The sequence below is a fragment of the Morone saxatilis genome, unplaced genomic scaffold (assembly GCF_004916995.1).
Source record: "Morone saxatilis isolate NCDOM2014 unplaced genomic scaffold, NCSU_SB_2.0 Contig18, whole genome shotgun sequence".
Taxonomy (NCBI): Eukaryota; Metazoa; Chordata; class Actinopteri; family Moronidae; genus Morone; species Morone saxatilis.
The window spans coordinates 13,441,330-13,463,640 of NW_023339740.1; the positions used below are offsets into that span (position 1 = coordinate 13,441,330).

The window sequence follows — 22,311 nt, forward strand, 5'->3', positions numbered from 1 at the left end:
TGACTTCCTGGTAGTGGTGAAATATTAACCACTTGTTTTGAACAACCCTCTTACATTTCAAATGAGTCTGACTGGAAATGCAGATGACTCTGACTGTGAACTGGAGAACCAACTGGAGATATTTGTCTGTCAGATGTATAATTCTGTGTAATTAACCTGTCTAGATAGAGAAACAACTTGTTGTTCAAAAGTTCACTTGTATGTGTGTTTGTGACAGACTGGAGCTGCAGGCAGAGCCAGTTTCTACAGAGCAGTTCAGCTGGCTCGCCCACTCTTACAGACAGACGATGTTTGCGTGAAGCCGAGTGACAAACTAGATGATGAGAGATAAGATATTAGTTCATGAACACTTCCTGCTGTGAAATATCACTTGCATGTTCAACTCTGGTGGAAATATTTGCCACAGAAATTAGCTGACACGGTTATGCACAACCTCACACACAAATCAGGTCTAAGTACAGCAGTAAAATTATGCAGCCACAGAATGATGCTGCAATAAAATAATCTATATTTCCAGGCCACCAGTGTAAAGGAGTGGAGGGGTCAAAGCCCGATTGTTAAGGAGGGAGGAAGTGACTCACCTGTTCACCGTAATGATAAAGCTACTTAAACATCAAGGAACCACGAGTGAGAGACAAATACTCACTGTGACCTGTTTGTACTGAATACTAGGATCCATTTTAGGTCTCTTTAGGCAAAATGCCAAAGGAATAAAACTGAGTGAGGAGATCTGAGGTGTATCAAGCTTCAGAAATGAACTTGGATGATTGAAAAATGCAGCATATCCACTCATTATTTGCATTTTCACACATTGAGGACAAAAGTTAGAGTGACATGTACTCCAATATATAATAATAATGTGTGACAAATGCAGAATAAGGTGGAAAATTCCACCCCAGCGCAGCTTTACCCACATTACTGTGCAGGAGATTCTGCATATGAAGACTGAGAATCAGAGCAGTTTTTGACATGTTATGACATTGTAGATGATCACACTCAGTTTATTCACATCCTGTCACCAAAAATCAAAGTGTACATGAAAAGAAATGTCTTGTAGATTGTCAGTGAGGACCTTTGTTACAGCTACACTAGCTATCTCTCTACACATTCCCCATCTGTCTGGACTGTCAAACTTTTAAAAAATGCTCCATCTCTGTGGTTTTTGGACTTGTTGATAACATTATTATAAAAGCTCAGTTCAGTGAATTGCTGCTTTAAGCGCATACACATTGTGCAATGTGTATGTATGCATTTCTTTTAACCTTTGCTTTGCTACTTTTGAACGTTTGGACATTTTATTTAAATTATTTGTCTCTTCTTTGTTTCTTTCCCTGGATCTTCGCAGAGTGAGACCAGTCCTTTGCTGTCTTTGCCTGTAAACTTTGTAACCCCTTACTTTAAAATCATTTGATTCAACTGAATGTTTTCACTTATATTCTCCTTCTCTTAATTTATTCACTGTTATTTCTGTTTTCTTGCCAATTAAATTGCGGATGTTCTTGTGTCTTGTTCTGTCTGCTTAATATGAAATTATTTTATAACTTTCGCTTTGAAAAGCACAATATGAAATAACTACGTGCTCTGTGCAGTCGTACAGTCGTAGGTCCCTCCCTGTTAAATCAGTGCCAGACTAAAACAGGCGCTCCTGCCGCTGATTGGCTGCGCGCTGGGCTCCAATCACTGAGCTGTAGTGATTCCTCTCACACACACCGGAGCGGACGGCTTGCAAAGTTGCGGCTCAGCTGAATGCCAAACTGAGAAAACACAACGAGGTTTCGACTAAAGGACGGATTTACCTTTTCATTTGACTACACCTCAAAGGAAATAAGAGAGCGCCGGACAATCTGGATTAACTCACACCATTGCCTCTAAATGGACTCTCTCGGACTCAAACGACCGAGGACGATCTTTGACGAGAAAAGGACGCACTTCTCATTATAAATATGATTATTGTGTTTGTTTAAAACGCCACCAGCTTGGGAAATTTAAGTGAGGATGACCGCCCTCATGAGGAAGGTGCAGCAGGTGCTGTGCGTCCTGCTGCCGTTTGCTCTCCAACTCTGCAGCGCGCAGACACCAGAAGGTGGGCTCAAACACACACACACACACACACACACACACACACAAGATCAACTTTTCTGTCCAATTTCATCACATTTCATGCTCAAGTAACCGGAAACATCTCTTAAAGTTCCCAGTGTGTTTGTGACAAATCCCTGTGAACACCTGGATTAGAGCTGTTTACTTCGCAGAGTGCTCTGGTGTAGGGAAACACCTGCCCTCCCTCACTAACCCCAAACACCAGAACCTGTTCCGCACACGTAAAACTTGTTTGCTGTGACTCACCTGCACCTCTCCCACGACTCTGTGTGTGCTTTACCGTGCTTGTTTCAATTGTTTCAAGGTTTTTTTTGCGACAGAGGAGCCCAACCTTTCACCGCCTGTTGACTGACGACCGCAGTCAGCTCCAAAAGAGCTTTACAATGGAAAACTTTGCCTCTGATATGTTCAAATAACCGCCTCTCGGTGTAGGCAGTGGTGGGAGAAGTATTCAGATTTATTAGTTAGGTCAAAGGAAGCTCTAACAAAGTAAAAATACTCTAATACAAGCAGAAATCCTGCTTTTAATAGTAAAAGTACACATATTACACAAGTATTAGTAACAAACTGTACTTTTTAGGGAGCAGAATAGCGCTATAAGTATAGCAAAATGAATATATATAAGCAATATTTTAATGTTGTACCTGGTTGAAGTGGAACAACTTTTAACTGATTTGTACACTGGTGGGTTGTTTAATCTTGATTTAATTTGATTTGTTCTTCGGATGATCTTTGAAGTAAATAGTCTCCAACTGATTTATTTTCATTATTTTCATTCACACCAATCAATCAATCAATCATTCTTAATATTATCATATTTAAACCATATTCAGACATTTTAACTGATTCAATTTAACTGTTTTCACAATTAACAGATTACTGATTTTATGTAATATGAAAATGAAAATTGATGCAAATGATTAATAATAAACTATGCTATGATTGATTTTTCAGAGTGTACTCTCCATTCCAGTTTGGTCAATATTAGAAAATATTAAAGATAAGCAACAAATGCTAACTATTGAGAAGCTGGGACTTTTGTAATTTTGCTTAAAAAATGCTTAAAAAAAACTATCAAATTAGCAAAACAGTTAATCATCAATTAATCAACTGGTTGATTCCACTCTAGTAGCTAATTGTGATTAAATACTTCCTTTTGAAATATGGTGTAGAAAGAAGCATTAGCAAGTACAGCACTCTAGTAAATGTACTTAGTTACTTTCCACCTCTGAGGTGAGTGTTATGTTTGAGGCAGAGAGCGGTGTTGTGATTTGAATTGCAGTGACTCTGTGAACTTTGACCTTGTGCTCTTGTCAGGAGAATCAAGTGGCACTCTGAGTTTGAGAAAAACAATGTTAACATGAGATCATCAATTTCAGTGCAGCTGATGCTCAGGTGACAGAAGTACAATACTAAACCATCTTTACATTCAAGAGCCGAGCACTGATGTAAACCTATAATTGAAACATTTGTTTCTTCTCATGGTCAAGTCTTTACAAAAATGTAAGTAAAATTATAATAAAAAGTTTTTAGGAGTATGTTTTAATGTCAGATCAGTCCTGGTCTTTTAGCTTGGCTTTGTTTCTGTTATAACCAGTTATGAAAGAGGTTGCTGTTTTGTCTATATGTCAACCTGTGTATGAACATATCACATTACATAGTTGCAATACATTATTGTTATCTGGCCAGTTGTAATAGAATAACTAATAGTAGTATAGTTTATTGTGTGCTGGGGGCTTTTTATGTTACACTTCAGAACTAATTGACATTTTAGGTGCTTGCTTCACTTTCCTGCAAGAAGCACAGGTTTGATTGTGAAAGTGATTTTTACATATTTGTGTGCCCATGAAGCATAAGACACACATATTAACATTGTGAATCAACACCACAGGTATTGCCAACTCTTAACTTTCCTTTTTAGATATAGGAAGTGTTTAAATTTTCAATTGCACAAATATTAACATGAGAAGCATGTCAGTTCAATGCCTCGGATGTTAAACATTTGACGTATCCAAAGGAGCTCAGCTTGGAAGTGTAAAATGTAATTTAGGTGGAGCCTCTTTAAATTGCTCCTGTACTTTTACAGGTGTGACATTCAAATAACTGATGCGTCAAAAAGCAAATATGCTGTCGCTCCTGTTGCCAAAGCATGATGTTGAGCAACTCTTTGCGTCAACCTCAGTCTGTTCACTAAAGTTTTGAAGAGTCCTGCACATTGGCAGAAAAGAAAACTTTGAGTTCTTTTGCAAACAAGCTCTGGCTATGAAATAGTTCATGTGCTCAGGTGTCTGTCTTTGTGTTTGCGCGTGCGTGTGTGTGTGTGCATGCTCACTTGCCAGGTATGCAGTAATCTCTGGACATCTTGTGCCAAGTTTCTGTTTACCTCAGTCATCGTCTCAACTGCTTTATTGAGCTTGTTTATCTCCTCCTCCCTCTTTTCTTTTCTTTCTCTCCCTCTCTTCTTTTCGAGTATTGAAACCCTGGTAACAGACAATTGAAAATAACAGCTGAACCTGATCCGTGTTATGTTTTCGTCATGTGTTGGGTTACGCTATAGTGCCGAAGACAATGGCACCATTTTTCTTTGAGTTCATGTGCAGTATATGACAGTAAGTAGTAGAATAAGCAGACATACTGCAGTGTGTGTAAGGAGTGACACAGAGAGTAAAGTATCTGTGCAGATACATCTTGATGCACAAAGACACTTGTTTTGCAGTCTTTCAAAACAGGGCCATTGTGTGCATGTGTGTGTGTGTGTTAATGTGTGTGGTGACTCTAAACCCCCCACTCCTTTTTTCTCCATCATCCATCTGCCAACACTGAAAGTCCTCCTTTGACAGAGAAAACCCACTCAGCCAGTTGAGGTTTTCAGCTTCCACAGCTGCAGCGTGTGTACTGTCTGTATAGCTGAGGTTGTCACATACTGTATTGGTTTACCGCCCTCTAGAGTGGGCTGTGCTTGCACTGTATGCATACTGTACATACTGCAGCCTGTGGAAGGTTCTTGATGTTTCACAACTATTTCCCAACAGGCAATTCAAACAGTGTACAGAGTCAACAGCTCAAGTCATCCACTGATAGCACTGAGCTGCTTTCAGTGCTTAACTAAGGTGGGGTAGATAAAGAGCGTCACGGTTGAGCAGCTCATAAACTGACATCATTTCAACTGAATGGCTTTTAATGAGCAAAACTTAGTCATAGCAACTTAATGTGATATTCCTGACATAGAGCAATATATAGAAATGGCCCGTGCTACAGCAAACATGGCAGTGAATGTCAAAGAAAGCATGTGTCATTGAGGGGATACTCCAGTGATTTCACTTGCATGAATCAGTTCCTTTAAGCTCTGCAGGTGCTGGAATGATTTTGTTACCCTCAAACAGATGCAGGCTAACTGCTTCCCTCTGTTTCCAGTCTTTGTGCTAAGCTAAGCTAACAGCCTTCAAACCTTTAGCTTTATGTACCACTGACCAATATCTTCTCATCTAACTGTCGACAAGAAAGGGAAGTTTCCACGAAAACGATGTAATATGTTAAAATATCAAATGTAGTATATTGATCTGGTGTGATACGTGACTAGCAATCGGCAGCTATCATGAAATAATGCACCAAAACTCCCAAGTCAGAACAAATGGAGATTTTAAATACTCATGTCTTTTAAATTTTATGTCCTCAGTTTTCAAACACATGGTTAAAACCATTTAACCTCCTCACCCTGATGACACTATTATGTGTCCAAGTGTTAAGATATTTAAACATATCCACCTATTATGAAATCTGGCTCTGCTCCCATCTGTCTCCACTGTGAATTGTATTTGTGTTGCTAAACAAATTGAAAAATTACATTTAAAGTAATCAAAAGCAATGTGTTCCCAGAAACAATACCCAGATTATTCTTGATAATCCACAGATGTTCCTGTTATGACTGAGACATTATTTCTGGAAATAAAGCCTTGAATAGCGTAAACAAAATTCCATTCACCTCTGTTGTATTGCGGTGGCGGCAGGACTTTCCAAATGACATATTTATAGATATCTTAAAATAATACCAAAACTACCTGCATAGCTGGACACCATGCAGGTAGGAGATATATGTGTTTTTATGATTTGAGGTAACTGACCCTTTGATACCGTTTAGTACAGAGCTTATACTTGTGAACCCAATGTTCTCAGAAACACAATAAAGAGTCTTATCAAGAACTTTATGGACATAGGACGTTGTCTCTCTCTCTCTCTCTCTTTCTCTCCCTCACACACACACACACACACACACACACACACACTTTAACCTCCCCTCTTGTGCCTGTGAGGTTAATAATCATTAGCCTTTTTATGCCCTTGTTGATCCTGTTGTTCTACTCGGCTCTATTTTGACTCCGATGTCAGTAGATGGAATGTGTTTATGTGTCAAGCATACTTCATGTGTGCGTGTGACCTGCTGTGTGTGAGTGTGGTTTTATGTAGATTGTAGAACTACTACAACAACAACAAGTGTATTGTGGAGATGTTTTTTTCTCTCTTCACATAATAGTAAATAAATAATCAGAGTTGACTTGGTTTATGATTATAGATAAACTGAGGTTCAGTTCAGTTCACCCAAATGACAAATAACATTTTCACTATTACTTCTGGTAGTAGACGTGCAGAAGGTATTGGAAATTCAGTAGAAAAATGTCTTAACAGAAACAGAAACAGTGTCCTAATTACTAAAGACAAAATAGTCCCTGAATGAAAACAGTTTTTTCTGATTATCCAGAATAACTGTGACACTATTCTTGTAGAGATATGTTGCTGTTGATTGTTTTAGTCCAATTTTGCAGTGGTATGAGCACTTTAAAGGAACTTACATTTCTCTCTGCTGTAGTGGCATAAATCTCAGAGGCAGATATCACAAACTCTTGACAAATAAAACCCCAAATTATCGACACGGCTGTGTACTGCTAGAAGGAAGTGAGAAAATGTTAAGGGAAAAGTTGGCAGAGAATGAGTCATGTCTTTTTTAGTGCAGATTTGGACTAGTATTTGGAAAGTGTGTGGAGGTTCATACAAAAAGGTTATCCTATGTGCTGCTCAACCTCCACTTTTCTGTTAAGACTCACCACCAAGATTTTGGAGCCTCATTGCAGGGATTTGCTCCCATTCAGCTACAAGAGTGTTCGTGAGGTCAGTGATTCATCCCAAAGTTGGATGGGTTTAAGTTCAGGGTTCTGTGCTCTCTGTCAAGCTCTTCCACACTAAATAGGAAAACTATGTCTTTATGGATACTGAGAGACCTCTGCCTCAAAGTCTGAAGCTCATTATTATTTAAAGTATCAATAAAAACAACCCCAGATCAAAAGTATGCAGGCATATTGTGTATATATGACAACATGTAAGCGTGTGTTGGTATTTTTGAACAAAGTAATGACACTGAGATCAACAGTGATGGTTTAATTTTCTGTCCTCTGTGTCCTTCCCTTTCTTCCATTTTCTCTCTGCTGTTTCTCTCCTGTCTGACATTTGAATAGCAAAGCAGCCTTCAAGTGACACTGAATGGCTGAACTCCCACAGACCATAAACAAGGCCTTGTATGTTTGTCTCAAAGAAGGACATGCCCTGTACACAATCCTCAGCTTGTTTCACAATGTTACAGTACATTCATTGATATTGTGTGAGCAAAACACAGTGGCTTGTAGTAAGTGGCATAAAACATTCTTTATAAGGGCTCACACTGTTCCCTCATAAATGATTTAATAGAATATGCATAGTTTTATTGGTATTGTGATACCACAGCGTGAATATCAGTGAAATGTTTTTCCTTTTTAACTTCTGTGGTACTACACCCTGTTCTTCACACTGAGCAAAGATGCCTAAACTAATATACTACTGATAACTGACTTATGATACTTAAAACTGTAAAATGACATGACTTAAGACATAAAGCTAGTTCTCTATTTTTCTTTTTGACAACAAGTCCCATGAAAACCAACAATACATTTGTCTGTCTCTCATTACTTTCCAATTTCCCCAACTATCTGTAGTATTCAGCCCCAAGGCCACTGGTTTGTACTGAGGATGTATATGGGTCACAAAGAGAGCCAAAGTCATAACGTCACATCTGGGCTATTGCCTCTAGCTTCTGTAACTCAGTGCATTCAGCATTTCTTTCATCAGTCTTTCTGACAAAATCAAGCGTGTTACTGGGCTTTACTTTCCATATACTATAAGACAATATAGCAAACAGTTGCTATAAGCAACATTCATGACTGATGAAGAAAGTTACATTTACTTTGTGAGCACAGAAAAAAAACACAGCTCCCATGAAAAATGACCAGCAGAGCAGGGTGTCAAAACTGGTTTGGAGCAAGTTTTGTCCATATTCATCCACTTTCTATTCTTTGCCATCCTATAACTTATAAAAGTGTTCAGTCTTCTCTGTTCAGCTGTTATCATACATGTCAAGTTGTGATGTTTAGCCCGCTAATGTCGAAAACACAGAAATACTGAAAGAAATTCAAAAAACTATTGTCTTTATCGAAACATATGAAGCGAACCACACAACATACTGTTGAGAAATGCTCTTGTCCAAGTCTGTATTTTTAGTTATTTCATAGCTACAAATGTCAATAGGATTTTGAGGGAGATACTTTTGGAACAGATCAGTTCTGATCCAATATGTTCTCATTTAAAAAAGGCGACATTGTTTCCAAAAAGAGCTGGGCACTAGTAGTTTTTACCAAACATTACTCAAACAGTAAATAGTTTATTCGTGTGGGACAATTTTCAACTGTGAAATAAGTAGTTAGTATACAGCAGCAGGACTGTGTATGTGGGATCAATAAAACAAAACTACAGTACCCATGTTTGTAGAAATGAAGGAATGTGTCACAGAGTTTGTGACAGTGTGACTTACTGATCTGTATTTAATAATTCTTGGACAACAGCAGAGGAGTAAGCTATATCAGGCTTTGGATACTCAAACAACACCTGTAAAAATAATCAATTTATTGTTGGTTTGGGGCTTTTCATAGGATTTGTTGACAATAAGACATTAAACAACACCAGACTTATCCTTAAAATCTGTGTACTTAATCTTAACACATTGCCATTAAATCCCCTCATTAACAAGAGTTCATTCTTTACTCTTCCAGTGGCTGTTTGTTACGGCACACAGAACGCTCTGAGCACAACGGGAAATTCAGACATCCAGTACAACCTGATGAAGAAGATGTACACCGGCTGTGAGATTGTGATGGGAAACCTCGAGATTACCATGATGGAACACACCAGAGACTTCTCCTTCCTAGGGGTGAGGTTTTTAACACATGGAGGATAACAAGACTGTGGATGGGACAGTACTCCTTACACAGAACTACAGTATACGTACAGTGTGTGTCACTGAGAACAACTGCGTGGTAACCAGTCCAGACAAGGACATAGATCAACCTAATGCCAGAAACAATGTTTGGCAGAGTATAGTGGATAATGTGTCTGTCTCAAATGCACAATGACCTCATTTATGTCCCACTCCAAGTCCTTTTCCAAATAAATCACTGCACTACAGACACGGTGACTAACAGCACATGAAAAACACACCTGTGCTGCCAGGTTGTGTCTCTGATAACAATCACTATGACTAACAAAGAAGGTATGTTTATTTCCATTAATTTGTCTTTCTTATAATTTTTAACTCCGCAGTCTATCAGGGAGGTGACAGGCTACATCCTGTTCGCCCTCAACAGGTTCAGCCGCCTTCCTCTGGACCAACTGCGCGTCATCAGAGGCACCACGCTGTACGAGAACAAGTACGCTTTAGCCGTATTGATCAACTACCGGAAGGACGGGCAGCATGGCCTGCAAGAGCTGGGCCTGACACACCTTACAGGTACACAGGCAGACTCTCAGTTAGTGTGTTTAAGTGTAGGAGGCTGTAGTGCAGCAATAAGAGCTTGCACTGGATGTGACTCTCAGCTACTGTTGGAGCTCCCTCGCCCACACAGTGCTGCCACACCTTCAGAGTACCGGTCATCAGACAGCAGCGGTGTGTGTAGTCGCTGTGATGTGAAGTCCCTGGAATGTCTCATGCGCTCAACTGCTCAACCGCCAGTGTAACATGAGCTGTAGCACATTATACTGAGTTTGTATGTGCTGTAGTAAACAGCAAATGGCAGAGTTTGATAGGATGAGTCATGGGCCTGTTCGGGCTTGTTTTGCTAATTGTCTTCCCCCATTTAAATGTTTGTGTGCCGCCCACAGAGATACTGGAGGGAGGAGTCCAGATCATCCAGAATAAGTACCTGAGCTACGCCCCCCAGGTGAACTGGCTGGACATAGTGAAGGATGGAACAGCTCATATTATGATTGAGGAAAATGGGCCTGACAGTGAGTGGAAAGGATTATTAATTACACACATGAGCATCAGTTACCTTCTCTGCTTTAAGATGTAAAACTGCATCTACTGATAATAAGTGTTATGATTATATCTTAGAGCCTTGCAACGAAGCATGTGACGCTCAGTGTTGGGGTCCGGGAAATGACACATGCCAAATCTGTGAGTAACATTATCAGCATTCCTTTCTTTTCCCATGAATCAACTCAGTGCTGAGAAGCGATGGTTCCCATGTGGGTGTTGTTGCCCGTAGGGTGCCCTAAAGATGAGCCATGGGTGCAGCAACATTTGTTGATTTCCAAAAATGTTTTACCACATTAAAAACTATGAGGCAACATTTACGTTTTCAAACATCAAAACAGAAGAAAAAAACGCACTAAAATCACCACATTAAAAACACAAAATAATCAGTTATCATAGTAACTGATTATTTAGGAGTTCCTGTCAGAGTCAGCAATAGTAGTTTTGTCTCTGTGAACAGAGCTTAAAAAATGCTGATCTCAAGGCTCAACACAAAACGAAAAAGATATATTTTACTAATAACCATGGTGTAATTTCTAGCTAAAGTTGCATGGTAGCTCACCTGGTAGAGCTGGCACCCGATGGTACCCCTTCCTGTCCATCTTGGGCTGTCCTATCAAATAAAGGCAAAAAGCTCCAAAAAGATATTTAGAAAACGTTGCATGGATGGATGAATGGATGATGTAAGCATGGACATTGAGGGTGCAATGAAAAACTATTGATATGAAGCCGTATCTTGGTTTAAATAAGTTTGGGAACCACTGTTACAGTTCAGTTCAGTTGACATTGGAAATAGATGTTTACATTGCTGAAGCTAGTATAAGATGTATGTATATACAGATTTGGAGAAAGTAGATTAAAATGACACAAATACAAATAAGTAGAATATAATTGACAAATATACTCTTAACTCTCTTTCAGTGACAAAGACTGTGTGCGCCCCGCAGTGTAACGGCCGATGCTTTGGTAGAAGCCCAAGCGAGTGTTGCCACATTGAGTGCGCTGGAGGCTGCACTGGACCCCTGGACACAGACTGCTTTGTGAGTCTGCAGCTTCAATACGCCTTTTTCACAGGAGGCATGTCACGAAAGCACAGGTGTAAATAATAAAATTACTGATGGCTTAATTCCGTTTACCTGCTTTAGTTTCAGGTTCTTATTGTGCATCCAGGCTCACTGTCATTGGTTACTGGGGCACTTGACCAGGGTCATCATTAATGTTATTTGTAGCACCTGTGCTGTTCCTGTTACGACAAGTCAAAATGTCTCCTGTGAAAAAAATGCCTTCATAGACACAAACACAAACATATCTACAAGCTTTGTTGCTGAATTTGTGTTTCCATGTTGTTGTTTTACAGGCTTGCAGAAACTTCAACAACTCGGGCTCCTGTGTGCCTCTGTGTCCCCAGACCCTTATCTACAACAAGCACACATTCAAACTGGAGCCCAACCCCAATGCCAAGTACCAGTATGGCTCCATCTGTGTGGCCCAGTGCCCCGGTGAGTCCCCACACACACTGCCTTATACCCACATGTTGACACAGACTCACAGATGCTGTTCTCTCCATACCATCAATGCAGTTTTTATGTTCATCCAAAAAGCTAAAGCTCCATACACTACACCGCCGCTACTTGTATCTTAAGTTGCTTGTGTATATTTTTAGTTTAGTGTTGTCCAAGACATTTATTCCAGACACTTTCTTTCAGCAAATTTTCTGGTGGATGGCAGCTCATGTGTCAGCACTTGCCCGTCTGATAAAATGGAGGTGGAGAAAAATGGATTGAAAAAATGTGAACCATGTGGAGGCCTCTGTCCAAAAGGTATTCAACCAAACTCAACATCACAATGTCAAGACAGTTGTTTTAATGCAACTGAGATACAAACTAAGATAACCTGGTTTAATAAGTATCCTTTACATTAAAAAACATTGTAAATAGTATTAAAAGTAAATGTTCAGCATTCAAAATGTTATATTATATTATTTCTAATGCATTAATGTGTAAATATACAAAAAATATGGTGGTGAGTTTTGAGTTGCTCACAATGTTTTTATGTAAAATCAGAATCTGCAAAGTATTTATCGCTGTCAAATAAATGTATTGGAGTAAAAAGTATTAATATTAATATTATTAACTTTTATTAAATGAAACATAAAAACTATAATATTTGGGCAAATGTCCTCAGTTACTTTCCACCTCTGCTGGTTTGTTCTGACTAATTTCATAAGCTCTTCTCATATTCTTTGTCTTCTTCTTCATCTTCCTTACAGCTTGCCACGGCACAGGGAGTCCAACCCGACAGACTGTCGATGCTTTTAACATCGACAGTTTCATAAACTGCACTAAGATCCAGGGCAGTCTGCACTTCCTGGTGACTGGAATCAATGGGTAAACTTATAATAGTCCCCTTTATGAGAGTTTTTACAGTCTTTTGTAATTTTAGCATTATTACCTGTGCTTTATGGATTCTTTTAAGCAAAATGGCTTTATTGTTTCTTGTTCTTTCTCCGTTCAGTGATGAATACAACGATGTGCCACCCCTCAATCCAGAGAAACTGAAAATCTTCAACACTGTGAGGGAGATTACAGGTGTGTGTGTGTGTGTGTGTGTGTGTGTGTGTTTGTTATTAATGTAGCATCATAATGTTACATTTGCAGTATGTTTAAAACTGAAACACAATATCTCCAATTTTAGACATCCTCAGTATCCAGTCGTGGCCTAAAAACATGTCTGACCTGTCCGTCTTCTCCAACCTCCAAACAATTCAGGGCAGGACACTTTACAAGTGAGCAGTTGTTTTTTTTCCACTCCCTTGTTCTAACATTGTTGTTGTTTCTCTTGTTGACTAAGGTCATGTCACCATCATTTTGTTGTATCTAGTGTGTGTTTTTTCTGTTTTATTTGTCGTTTTTTTTAGTTATTTACCAATTTTTTTCTGTATTATTTTGCCTTTTTCTGAGTCATTCCACGTACACGCACTGTTGGGTCAGTTTATACGTGGTGTATTTAAATTGTGCTTCTGATAAATAAGAAATTTACTACTACTTGTACGGTACTTACTTACTTACTATCTTTCACTGCACTGCAGATTAACCTTGATGTGAATCTGATTGTCCTTTTGAATCTTGTATCTCTTTCTTCCCTTATTATATGTTATTTTACCCCATTTAGAGGAGTGAGCACAAAAAGGTACAGTAAATATTTCACATGCCCACCTGTATCCGCCTCTTAAAGTACAACATCTTTAATATAAATGTTCTACATTATTCTTGCAGGGCATAGTCAGGACTGGGATTGTGTGATTGAGTTGGTGGTGGACATAACTCTTTGAGTTTACATGGTCTTCTTGCATGCTCTTTCTGGTGAAAATTTATATTTAGTTGCAAAATTTTGGACTCTAAAAGTCTGGTTGTATTTTATGGAAGCAAATAAAGGCCCACATGATTTCAATCTTATAAGCAACTTAATACCTAATTGTGAAATTTAATCACTACTGACTACTAGTAAGTAATGTTAAAATTTAAATACCACAGCGTTTATGCTGAAGCACTGCAGTATTTCACATTAAAAACTGTTTGTATTAATTACAAGTTCTGCAATTTCAAAGTTATGAAGAAAATACAAGTGTCCACTGAATTGAAGCCAAGTCAAAAACTCGAATTTCTCAAATTGGATTGGTGAAATTCAGACAACCCAAAATTCAAAATGACAAATTCAAACTTTAACACTTAATAATAAGATACCAAACCGCAGTAAAGTTAGACCTTTGTCTTTTCAGTTTATTTTCTGCCATTGATGCGATCCAAAAGAAGTTCAGATGAACAACTGGAAATTTGACACATTAATCTTTAGATCTGAAAAATTCATGTCTGAAAAACTTGAAATTACTCTCTGAGAAACCTGTCTTTGCTTCCATAGTATTTTAAATACAATCACAAAAGTATTCATTTCTCATATTAACATTCACTTCTTGCTATTTCAGGGGCTACTCTCTCCTGGTGATGAAGATCTCCTCTTTGACCTCCCTGGGGTTACGCTCGCTGCAAAAAATAAACGACGGTGGCGTCTACATCACGGGTAACAAGAAGCTCTGCTACCATGACACTGTCAACTGGACGCGTATCTTGAGCAGCAGCTCCCGCCAGCAGCGACGCCAAAAGCAAATTGACATTAAGGACAACAGACGAAGAAATCAGTGTGGTGAGTGACCGGAGAATCATTTGTAACATCATTTGTCAGTGCTGATGATGATTTTTATAGTAATTTTTGTTCTGTTCTGTAGTTAATGACGGCCATGTGTGTGACCCCCTGTGCTCTTCTGATGGCTGCTGGGGTTCGGGGCCAAACCAGTGTGTGTCTTGTAAGAAATACAGCAGAGGAGGAACTTGCGTGCCAGACTGCATGTTCTTAACCGGGTCAGTGTTTACAAAACCACTAATAAAATGATTAATAATAATCACAGTGTTTGCCTTATTGTGAGTAATGTTTGCTGTGGTGTAGCTGCCCCAACTGTTTCAATCTTATCTGCAGTCCGTTGAAAAATTTTATTTCCCTGAATGCAGGGTGAGGCGGGAGTTTGCTTCTCCTTCAGGGGAGTGTATGCCATGCCACCCTGAGTGTAAGGTCCAGGCGGGGAAGGATACTTGCACAGGCCCAGTATGATTCTCTCTATTCTCTGTATTCTCTTTGGGTGTGCTGCTGCCACCTAATGGTGTTACAGTGGACATACTCCATACTGCCACTGACTTTGAGCCATTTCTTTCTCTTTGCAAACATTTGCCTCCTTTTGTCTGTCAACTAAACTGTCCCTCCTTCTGTTCAGGGAGCAGATCAGTGTGTAGCCTGCGCCAACCTGCAGGATGGCCCACACTGTGTCTCCTCATGTCCTGAGGGTGTCATGGGAGGGGAGGAAGTCATCTTTAAATACCCCAACAAGCAAGGCCGCTGTGAACCGTGCCACGTCAACTGTACCCAAGGGTAAGATATGAGTTGAGCTCTCTCTGTGTGTATTCATACGTATGTTGGTGTTTCCGTATTTCAAATGTAACCCTTTTCTGTGTTTAGGTGCTTCGGGCCAGGAATTGGAGACTGTGTGGGGTCATCCCGGTACATTTCTGGGTAAATTGCTCCTCTCAATCTGGCATGTGTAAAATTGTTTAGACATTTTGATTCAGTATCTGACAATGTTGACAATGTGACATCTCTTCTTCCTTTTCATTAGACAAGCGACCACAGCCATCGTACTGGGAGTGATTGCTGTTCTCTTCGTTTCATTCTCTGTTTTTATGCTGACTGTTCTGTACCGCCGAGGTCTTGCCATTCGCCGAAAGCGAGCTATGAGGAGATACATGGAGAGTGGAGAGGTCAGTCGGAGTCTGATGTTTTCATGGTGTTGTTATGTTTGAGTTAAGTTTATTTAACATATTCTCTGTGTGCCAACAGAGCTTTGAGCCTCTGGATCCCGGAGAGAAAGGGGCTAAAGTCCAGACTCGGACCCTGAAGCCCACAGAGCTGCGTAAGATCAAGCTGCTGGGTCACGGAGTGTTTGGATCAGTCTATAAGGTAGTGGTGATTGTCTATACAGTCTTCCTCTTGCACATTTATGATTCATTTAGCAAATTACGAATCTGTCTTATCTCACAGGGCATTTGGATTCCTGAGGGTGATACAGTGAAGCTTCCAGTGGCCATAAAGGTGATTCAAGATCGCTCTGGACGGCAGACCTTCAATGAGATGACAGATGTAAGAAAACATGACTTAGAAGAAAGCATCTTTTGTGTATCAAATACCTCCTGATGTTAGGCTCTGAAAAGCTTGTAGGTTGTTTTTTTGCAGAGTCACTGTGGATTCACAAAAGTTGCAATGGATTACCTTGGCAACCAAAAGTAACAGGCCAAAACGTATCTAAAGAAATGTCTCAAATCACTCCTACAGCACCTCTCTGCTGTTGATCTGTATGTGAACTAGGTTTATTTTTCTCCACAGCATAAATTATTGTCACATCCTCATACTTCCAACCTCCTGTAGAAGTGGCATACTTACAAATATATTGACCATGTGAGGATTATTTATTTATAATATATTGAACATACACAGAAGTCTATTATGTTGCAATTTTATGTTCAATGTCACCTTCGCTGTGCGTTGTCATTGGTTTCCTGTGAATCCATGCTGGCAACAGCTGCATTCCTCCATAAAGGAGCAATCCTCAAACTGTCAAGCCTTCAAGAGAGAATATTTGATACTTTTGCTATTTTTTCAATGGAGTATTCCCGTAAAACCTGAATTAGAGGTTGACATTTTTTTTAAAAACCCTTAATGATTGAACCTAAATGTTCACTGCAGCACATGTTGACGATGGGAAGCTTGGACCACATGAATGTTGTCAGGACCCTGGGTATCTGTCCCGGTGACAGCCTGCAGCTCGTCACTCAGCTCAACAGTCAGGGCTCTCTGCTGGAGCATGTAAGGAACTGCAAGAACAAACTCAGCCCGCAGAGGCTGCTCAACTGGTGTGTTCAAATTGCAAAGGTAAAGGGCCAACCCTTGTTTTGCTGGGTTTTTTTTTATACATTCGGACATGGTTTGGTCTATTCCACTGATAACCCAAGCACTTAAAAGCATTGTTGTCCTTTCTCGTTAGGGTATGTATTACCTGGAAGAGAACAGGGTGGTCCACAGGAACCTGGCTGCCAGAAATGTGCTCCTGAAGAATAACTACACCGCCCAGATCTCCGACTACGGCATTGCAGACCTGCTTTACCCTGATGACAAGAAGTACTTTTACAATGAGCTCAAGGTCCGTAGCCTGGCAGAAAAGATATGATAGACAAATGGACACTCAGTAAAATGATCAAAGTTCATTAAGAAAGCCTTTCACACTGTGAGACATTGCTCCCATTTTCTCACATTTATTGACTACTCAAGTAATCAACAGAGACATTTTCTGTTTACGTCTTTAGGCACCAATCAAATGGATGGCTTTAGAGAGCGTCTTGTTTCGCAGATACACACATCAGAGCGATGTCTGGAGTTATGGTGAGTTTCAAGCCACCTTACTGGATGTGTGGATGTTTCAGCTCTACCAGTTGTGCTGTTTCATGCCACAATTAATCTGTTCCCTTTTATTTAGGTGTGACAGTATGGGAGATGATGTCCTATGGGGCAGAGCCATATACTACAATGAGTCCACAAGAAGTTCCTGATCTACTGGAAAAGGGCGAGCGTCTGTCCCAGCCTCATATTTGCACCATTGATGTCTATATGGTCATGGTCAAATGTGAGTTCTTGTTTTCTATCTTTTAATACATGTTTTTTAGCCACGATAGCAGCGTTGCTCTAGGGATGGCAATCTTAGTTTGTCAGTCGGTCCACCCATTTGGTCTAGAATAGAATTGAGTGGTAAACAATGGCTCCTGTTTGTGATTTCCAGGTTGGATGATTGATGAGAATGTCCGTCCAACATTCAAAGAGCTCGCAAATGAATTTACCAGAATGGCCAGAGACCCTCCTCGCTACCTGGTGATCAAAGTAAGAAAGGCTGTTTATCAGTATCCAACCCAATTTTATTAATTCCACGGTGGACAGAAACCTTCTGATTATTAAGTAAAAGTGTACATGCAATATGCTAATCTCTGTCTCACATCGGTTCACTAGGAGGACTGCAGCCAACAGGACACAGCCCCGGATGAACTTGCCCAGCGGAGTGCAGACCTGGATGAACTGGATGATGTAGACATGGAGATGGTGGACCAGGAGGGGGAGGGGGTGGTAGATGGTCTGACTCCAGCTCCCCACTACCTGTCTCAGTCCAGGAGCCTCAGCCGCCTCTCAAGGCTGGACACTCACAGAGTAAGAGACAGCACTTCCTGTCAATTTTATGCCTGAAAAGGCCTTTTTTGTCACCTCCTGGATCTAAATATAATTTCTGTCTTTTCTTGTAAAGGTGGTTCTTACTACAAACATGGCTGGATACCTGCCTATGACCCCAGGTGTTGACATCCCAGGACAGGTAGGTAAAACACCAGCATCATCCTACTGCACATTACTACTCTTGTAATTTTACTAATTTAGGTTTGTTTGTGTTGTCTCCTGCAGGCCATGTGGCAGTCCCGCTCTCGTCTAAACTCAGCCCGCACTGTGTCTGAAAGCTCAGAGGGCTGCGGCACAACTGTGGAGCTGGAGATGAGTGAGGACTTTTCTCTGACAGGGAGCCTGAAGAGACGACGTCATCGCGAGGACAGCGCTTACTTGTCGCAGAGGGACAGCATGTCTGGCGGACCACCAGAGACTCCATCACCAGAGATGGAGGAAGAAGACCAGAATGGATATGTGCTTCCTGGAGACAGCCCAGAAAGAGGTGATAGCGTCATTCATACTTGTTGTCTATTGAAATTATACTGTCAATTTACGCGGCCATAACAATCTTCCCTGGAAAATTGGTAACAGCCCCATATGCCAGGTTCAGTTCTGCTGTGTAACAACCATCATTTTATAGAATGAATACAAGTTAATACTAGTTTCTTCATAGCTCCTACCTAATGATTTATTCTGAGACCACTGCTACTTCTAACTTTGTGCCATGTCAGATGTATTTGCAAAAGGTTATGTTGTTGTTTAAAGGAATAGTTTGACCTTAAACACATATTTGCTTTCTTGCCAAGAGAGAATAAATACCACTCTCATATGTTGAATAAGATACAGCTAAGCTAACATGCTGCTGGTGGTATATTCATGTTCACCATACAGACATGAGAGTGTCAGTCAAAGGACCAGTGTGTAGGATTTAGTAGCATTAATGGTGAAGTTGCAGATTACAACCAACTGAATTCAGCTCATCTTCTAAGTGTGTAGGAGAAACTTTGGTGGCTGCGTATCTTGCGAAAAAAGGGTGAACAGCCTTGAGCCAGTGTTTTTCCTCATCCTAATATTATGTCAAATGCCCTGGCAAAAAGTGAAAAACAACATAAAAGACAAAAAGGATGTACAGCTGCAATGTTTTGGGATTACATTTTCATCAGGCACCGCAAACATCAATTTGTCCATTTTTCTTTATTTTTCAGATACCCTACTCTCCACATCTCGAGCCACTGCTGGCAGGATGGGCAAGTCTCATTCATCGGGCCTGTTGGACGACCCAGATGATGAAGAATACGAGTATATGAACAAGCAAGTTTCGCCGAGGCACAACAGCCGCAGGCTGAAACCGAACAAGAAGCGCACCTCCTCCGTATCGTCACAAGTGACAGCATGCTCGAGTGTTTCCACACCATCCGTGGAGGTCAGGGGAGGTCACACGAGGAGCAGTCACAACTCCGACTCTGAGCAGCAAGGATCTAATGAAGTCGAGTATGAATACATGGACATCAGGGGTAGTGAAAAAGATGAAAGCCCTCCAGCGCATGACCCTCCTCCTCCTCCTCCTCCTCCTCTGACACCAGCAAGGATGGGCAAAGAGGCGGAGGATGAGGAGCGGGAGGAAGAGGAGGATGATGAATATGTGGAGGACAGTAACTATCATTACACAAACAGACAGCCGAAGCTGCGACAGGCTCTCCAAGACAGGAAGGAGCTGACAATACAAGGAAGGGACGAGGGGGAAGCGTATGAGTACGAGGACATGGACTGCTTTGCTACTCTGCGGCCTGACGACACAGTGGTGTACCAGAATTTGCAGAGAGAAAGGGAGGGAGCCGTAGGGCGCTCAGAGGCACGTCGATCTGGGTTTGAACCCTACGTAAAAGTGCGAGCTGGAGTCGGAGTTGGAGAACCGGCAGCCGGTGACAGATCTTTTGACAATCCAGACTACTGGCACAGCAGGATGTTCCTGAAGCCCAACGCAGTGCCTACATGAAGAACATTTTAAATCTCATCCCTCTGAGATGTATTCATGAAGGACCCGAAATCAAAAGCCATATCAATAATGTAGCCTATGACACAATTTCAAAACTCTCTCACAGCTTTGTTGTCTGCTACAGGCTGACGTTATGTCTCGTATTTAGGCCTGTGATTCAGGGCATTTCCAGAAATAATAGCACTGAGTGTCGAAAACACTAAAAGCAATCAACAGATTACAAGCTATATATTTTTCTGTTTACATTTTGAAATGAACAAAGCTTGTTTCAAAGAACAACAAAGTTTGGACTTCTGAGACCTCTTTCAATGATGATATATGAAATACATTTTCTACTCAATAAAAATATTTTGAATAGCTATTTTGAAGCACCAACTTTTTTTATTTTAACAGACTGCGTTACCACGTGTGTAAAACGTTCCACAGTTGGGTTTATTGAGGAACATGGAAATTAATATTGACCAAAATACATATGAACATTTGGTGGTCATAGTACAATTTCTGTAAATTTCCTCTTGTGATCAATAAATCTATTTCCAGAGCTTTCAGCCACATCTCATGGCCTTCATCAGGGAATTTGTTTTATGTTTGTTCAGTTTTTTGTGACCTCAGAAAAGAAAATAGGTGGTTTAATTTTGTTTTCTTCTATTGTCTATTTGCTATTATTACCTTATATTCTTCCAATTATTGCATGTATAACAAGGCCAGATCAACCACCAGGGGGACACGGGCAAAAATGAGCAGTGAGCCCTACTGACACACTATTCCTCCCGCTCTCCATGAACTGTGTATCCATCAAATATCCATCATGTATGGCCCACACAGAGATTTTATTATATTTTGCCTATCAACAGAAACCAGTACTTATATGCTAAAATACTGTCTGCAGTCCCTCACTTTCACCTCTACTCTACTAATGAATTTAAATACAAATTTAATTGAGAATGTATACCTTTATTACATTTAATAAAGATATTATGATGCATATTCCAAAACAAATTTGCATTTTCACTGTGGAATTAACCAGCCGATACACTGTTGCCCACTTTGACATAAACCTTTTTGCAAACTCAGGTTTTGAGGTTAGGATGTTCTCTGTATGGTTTCTGCAGGTTCATTACTGTATGGCAATCCATTTAGTAAATCATCTTAACTTGGTTGTCTGCTTCATATTCACTTTAAGGCTCATCACTCTCATTGAAAGCACACTGGGAGGGGATTGGTATGATTCCTGTTTAAATGTTCACACCTGACTAATGTTTTAAGATAAGCAAAACACAATTTCTTAGCAAAGATTTGATGTATATTAATTGAGGCTTGGGGAGTAATGGATTACATGTAATTTAGGTAACTGTAATCCATTACTGTAACAGTACTGTAACAGTTACATCAAGTAAAAATTGGGATTATTTATCAGGATTACAATTTTAAAATAAATCAGTTTTTCTTTAAAAATACAAGAGCAGAAGACCCATTTTGATATTAAAAATATTTCTATCTTCTTTTCTAAGGTTATTATCCTATTATCTTATAGAATACACTTTAATTCACTTTATCGATACTCGTCGATAATTATTTTCTCTTGTTTTCATTTGCATATTTGGTGTAACATAACGCAAAGTAATCAAGTTGCGTTACTTTAATTTTAAGAGGTAATTAGTAATTGTATGGGATTACATAATTAAAGTGCAGTCAACGGGCCGAACACGAGGCATCTCAGGCTGCATTTTTGGCGGGTTATGGTCGCGGTGACGTCGTTGTCGTCACAGGAAGTGGGAGGGGCTTGTCGGGCAGCAGGAGGCCGGTGTTAGCAGCGACCGTCAGAGCCGAGCCGAGCCGAGCCGAGCCGCGGAGGAAACTGTCGCTGTTCAGGGGCCGACGAGCGACTGAAACTTCACTGCCAAGATGTCGGACGAGGAACAAGAGCAGACCGTAGCCGAGGATCTGGTGGTCACCAAGTACAAGATGG

The 22,311-nt window shown here is 40.3% G+C and overlaps 2 protein-coding genes across 3 annotated transcripts in view; both read left to right on the forward strand.

Annotated features, from left to right (window-relative positions):
* Nucleotides 1–1,707: 1,707 nt before the first annotated feature.
* On the forward strand, nt 1,708–21,394 carry erbb3a (erb-b2 receptor tyrosine kinase 3a). 2 transcript variants are annotated; one of them, XM_035662058.1, is made up of 29 exons: nt 1,708–2,083; nt 9,231–9,388; nt 9,778–9,964; nt 10,336–10,461; nt 10,568–10,630; nt 11,411–11,529; nt 11,847–11,988; nt 12,196–12,309; nt 12,759–12,876; nt 13,004–13,077; nt 13,184–13,274; nt 13,661–13,678; nt 14,472–14,689; nt 14,772–14,904; nt 15,052–15,145; nt 15,312–15,466; nt 15,554–15,607; nt 15,711–15,852; nt 15,932–16,051; nt 16,133–16,231; nt 16,835–17,020; nt 17,133–17,288; nt 17,452–17,527; nt 17,622–17,768; nt 17,922–18,019; nt 18,146–18,340; nt 18,435–18,500; nt 18,587–18,848; nt 19,552–21,394. In XM_035662058.1, the coding sequence occupies exons 1-29, from the start codon at nt 1,996–1,998 to the stop codon at nt 20,340–20,342; spliced, it is 4,290 nt and encodes a 1,429-aa protein (XP_035517951.1). In that variant the 5' UTR covers nt 1,708–1,995; the 3' UTR covers nt 20,343–21,394. The 2 variants fall into 2 exon arrangements, with proteins under 2 accessions (XP_035517951.1, XP_035517952.1); XM_035662059.1 differs by lacking the exon at nt 13,661–13,678.
* Nucleotides 21,395–22,113: 719 nt separating this feature from the next.
* LOC118328293 (proliferation-associated protein 2G4-like) overlaps nt 22,114–22,311 on the forward strand; it is a 6,616-nt gene continuing 6,418 nt past the window's right edge. The window contains exon 1 of the mRNA XM_035661957.1: nt 22,114–22,311. This exon is cut by the window's right edge and continues 15 nt beyond it. Coding sequence (XP_035517850.1) covers nt 22,248–22,311 — 64 coding nt within the window. The 5' untranslated portion in view covers nt 22,114–22,247.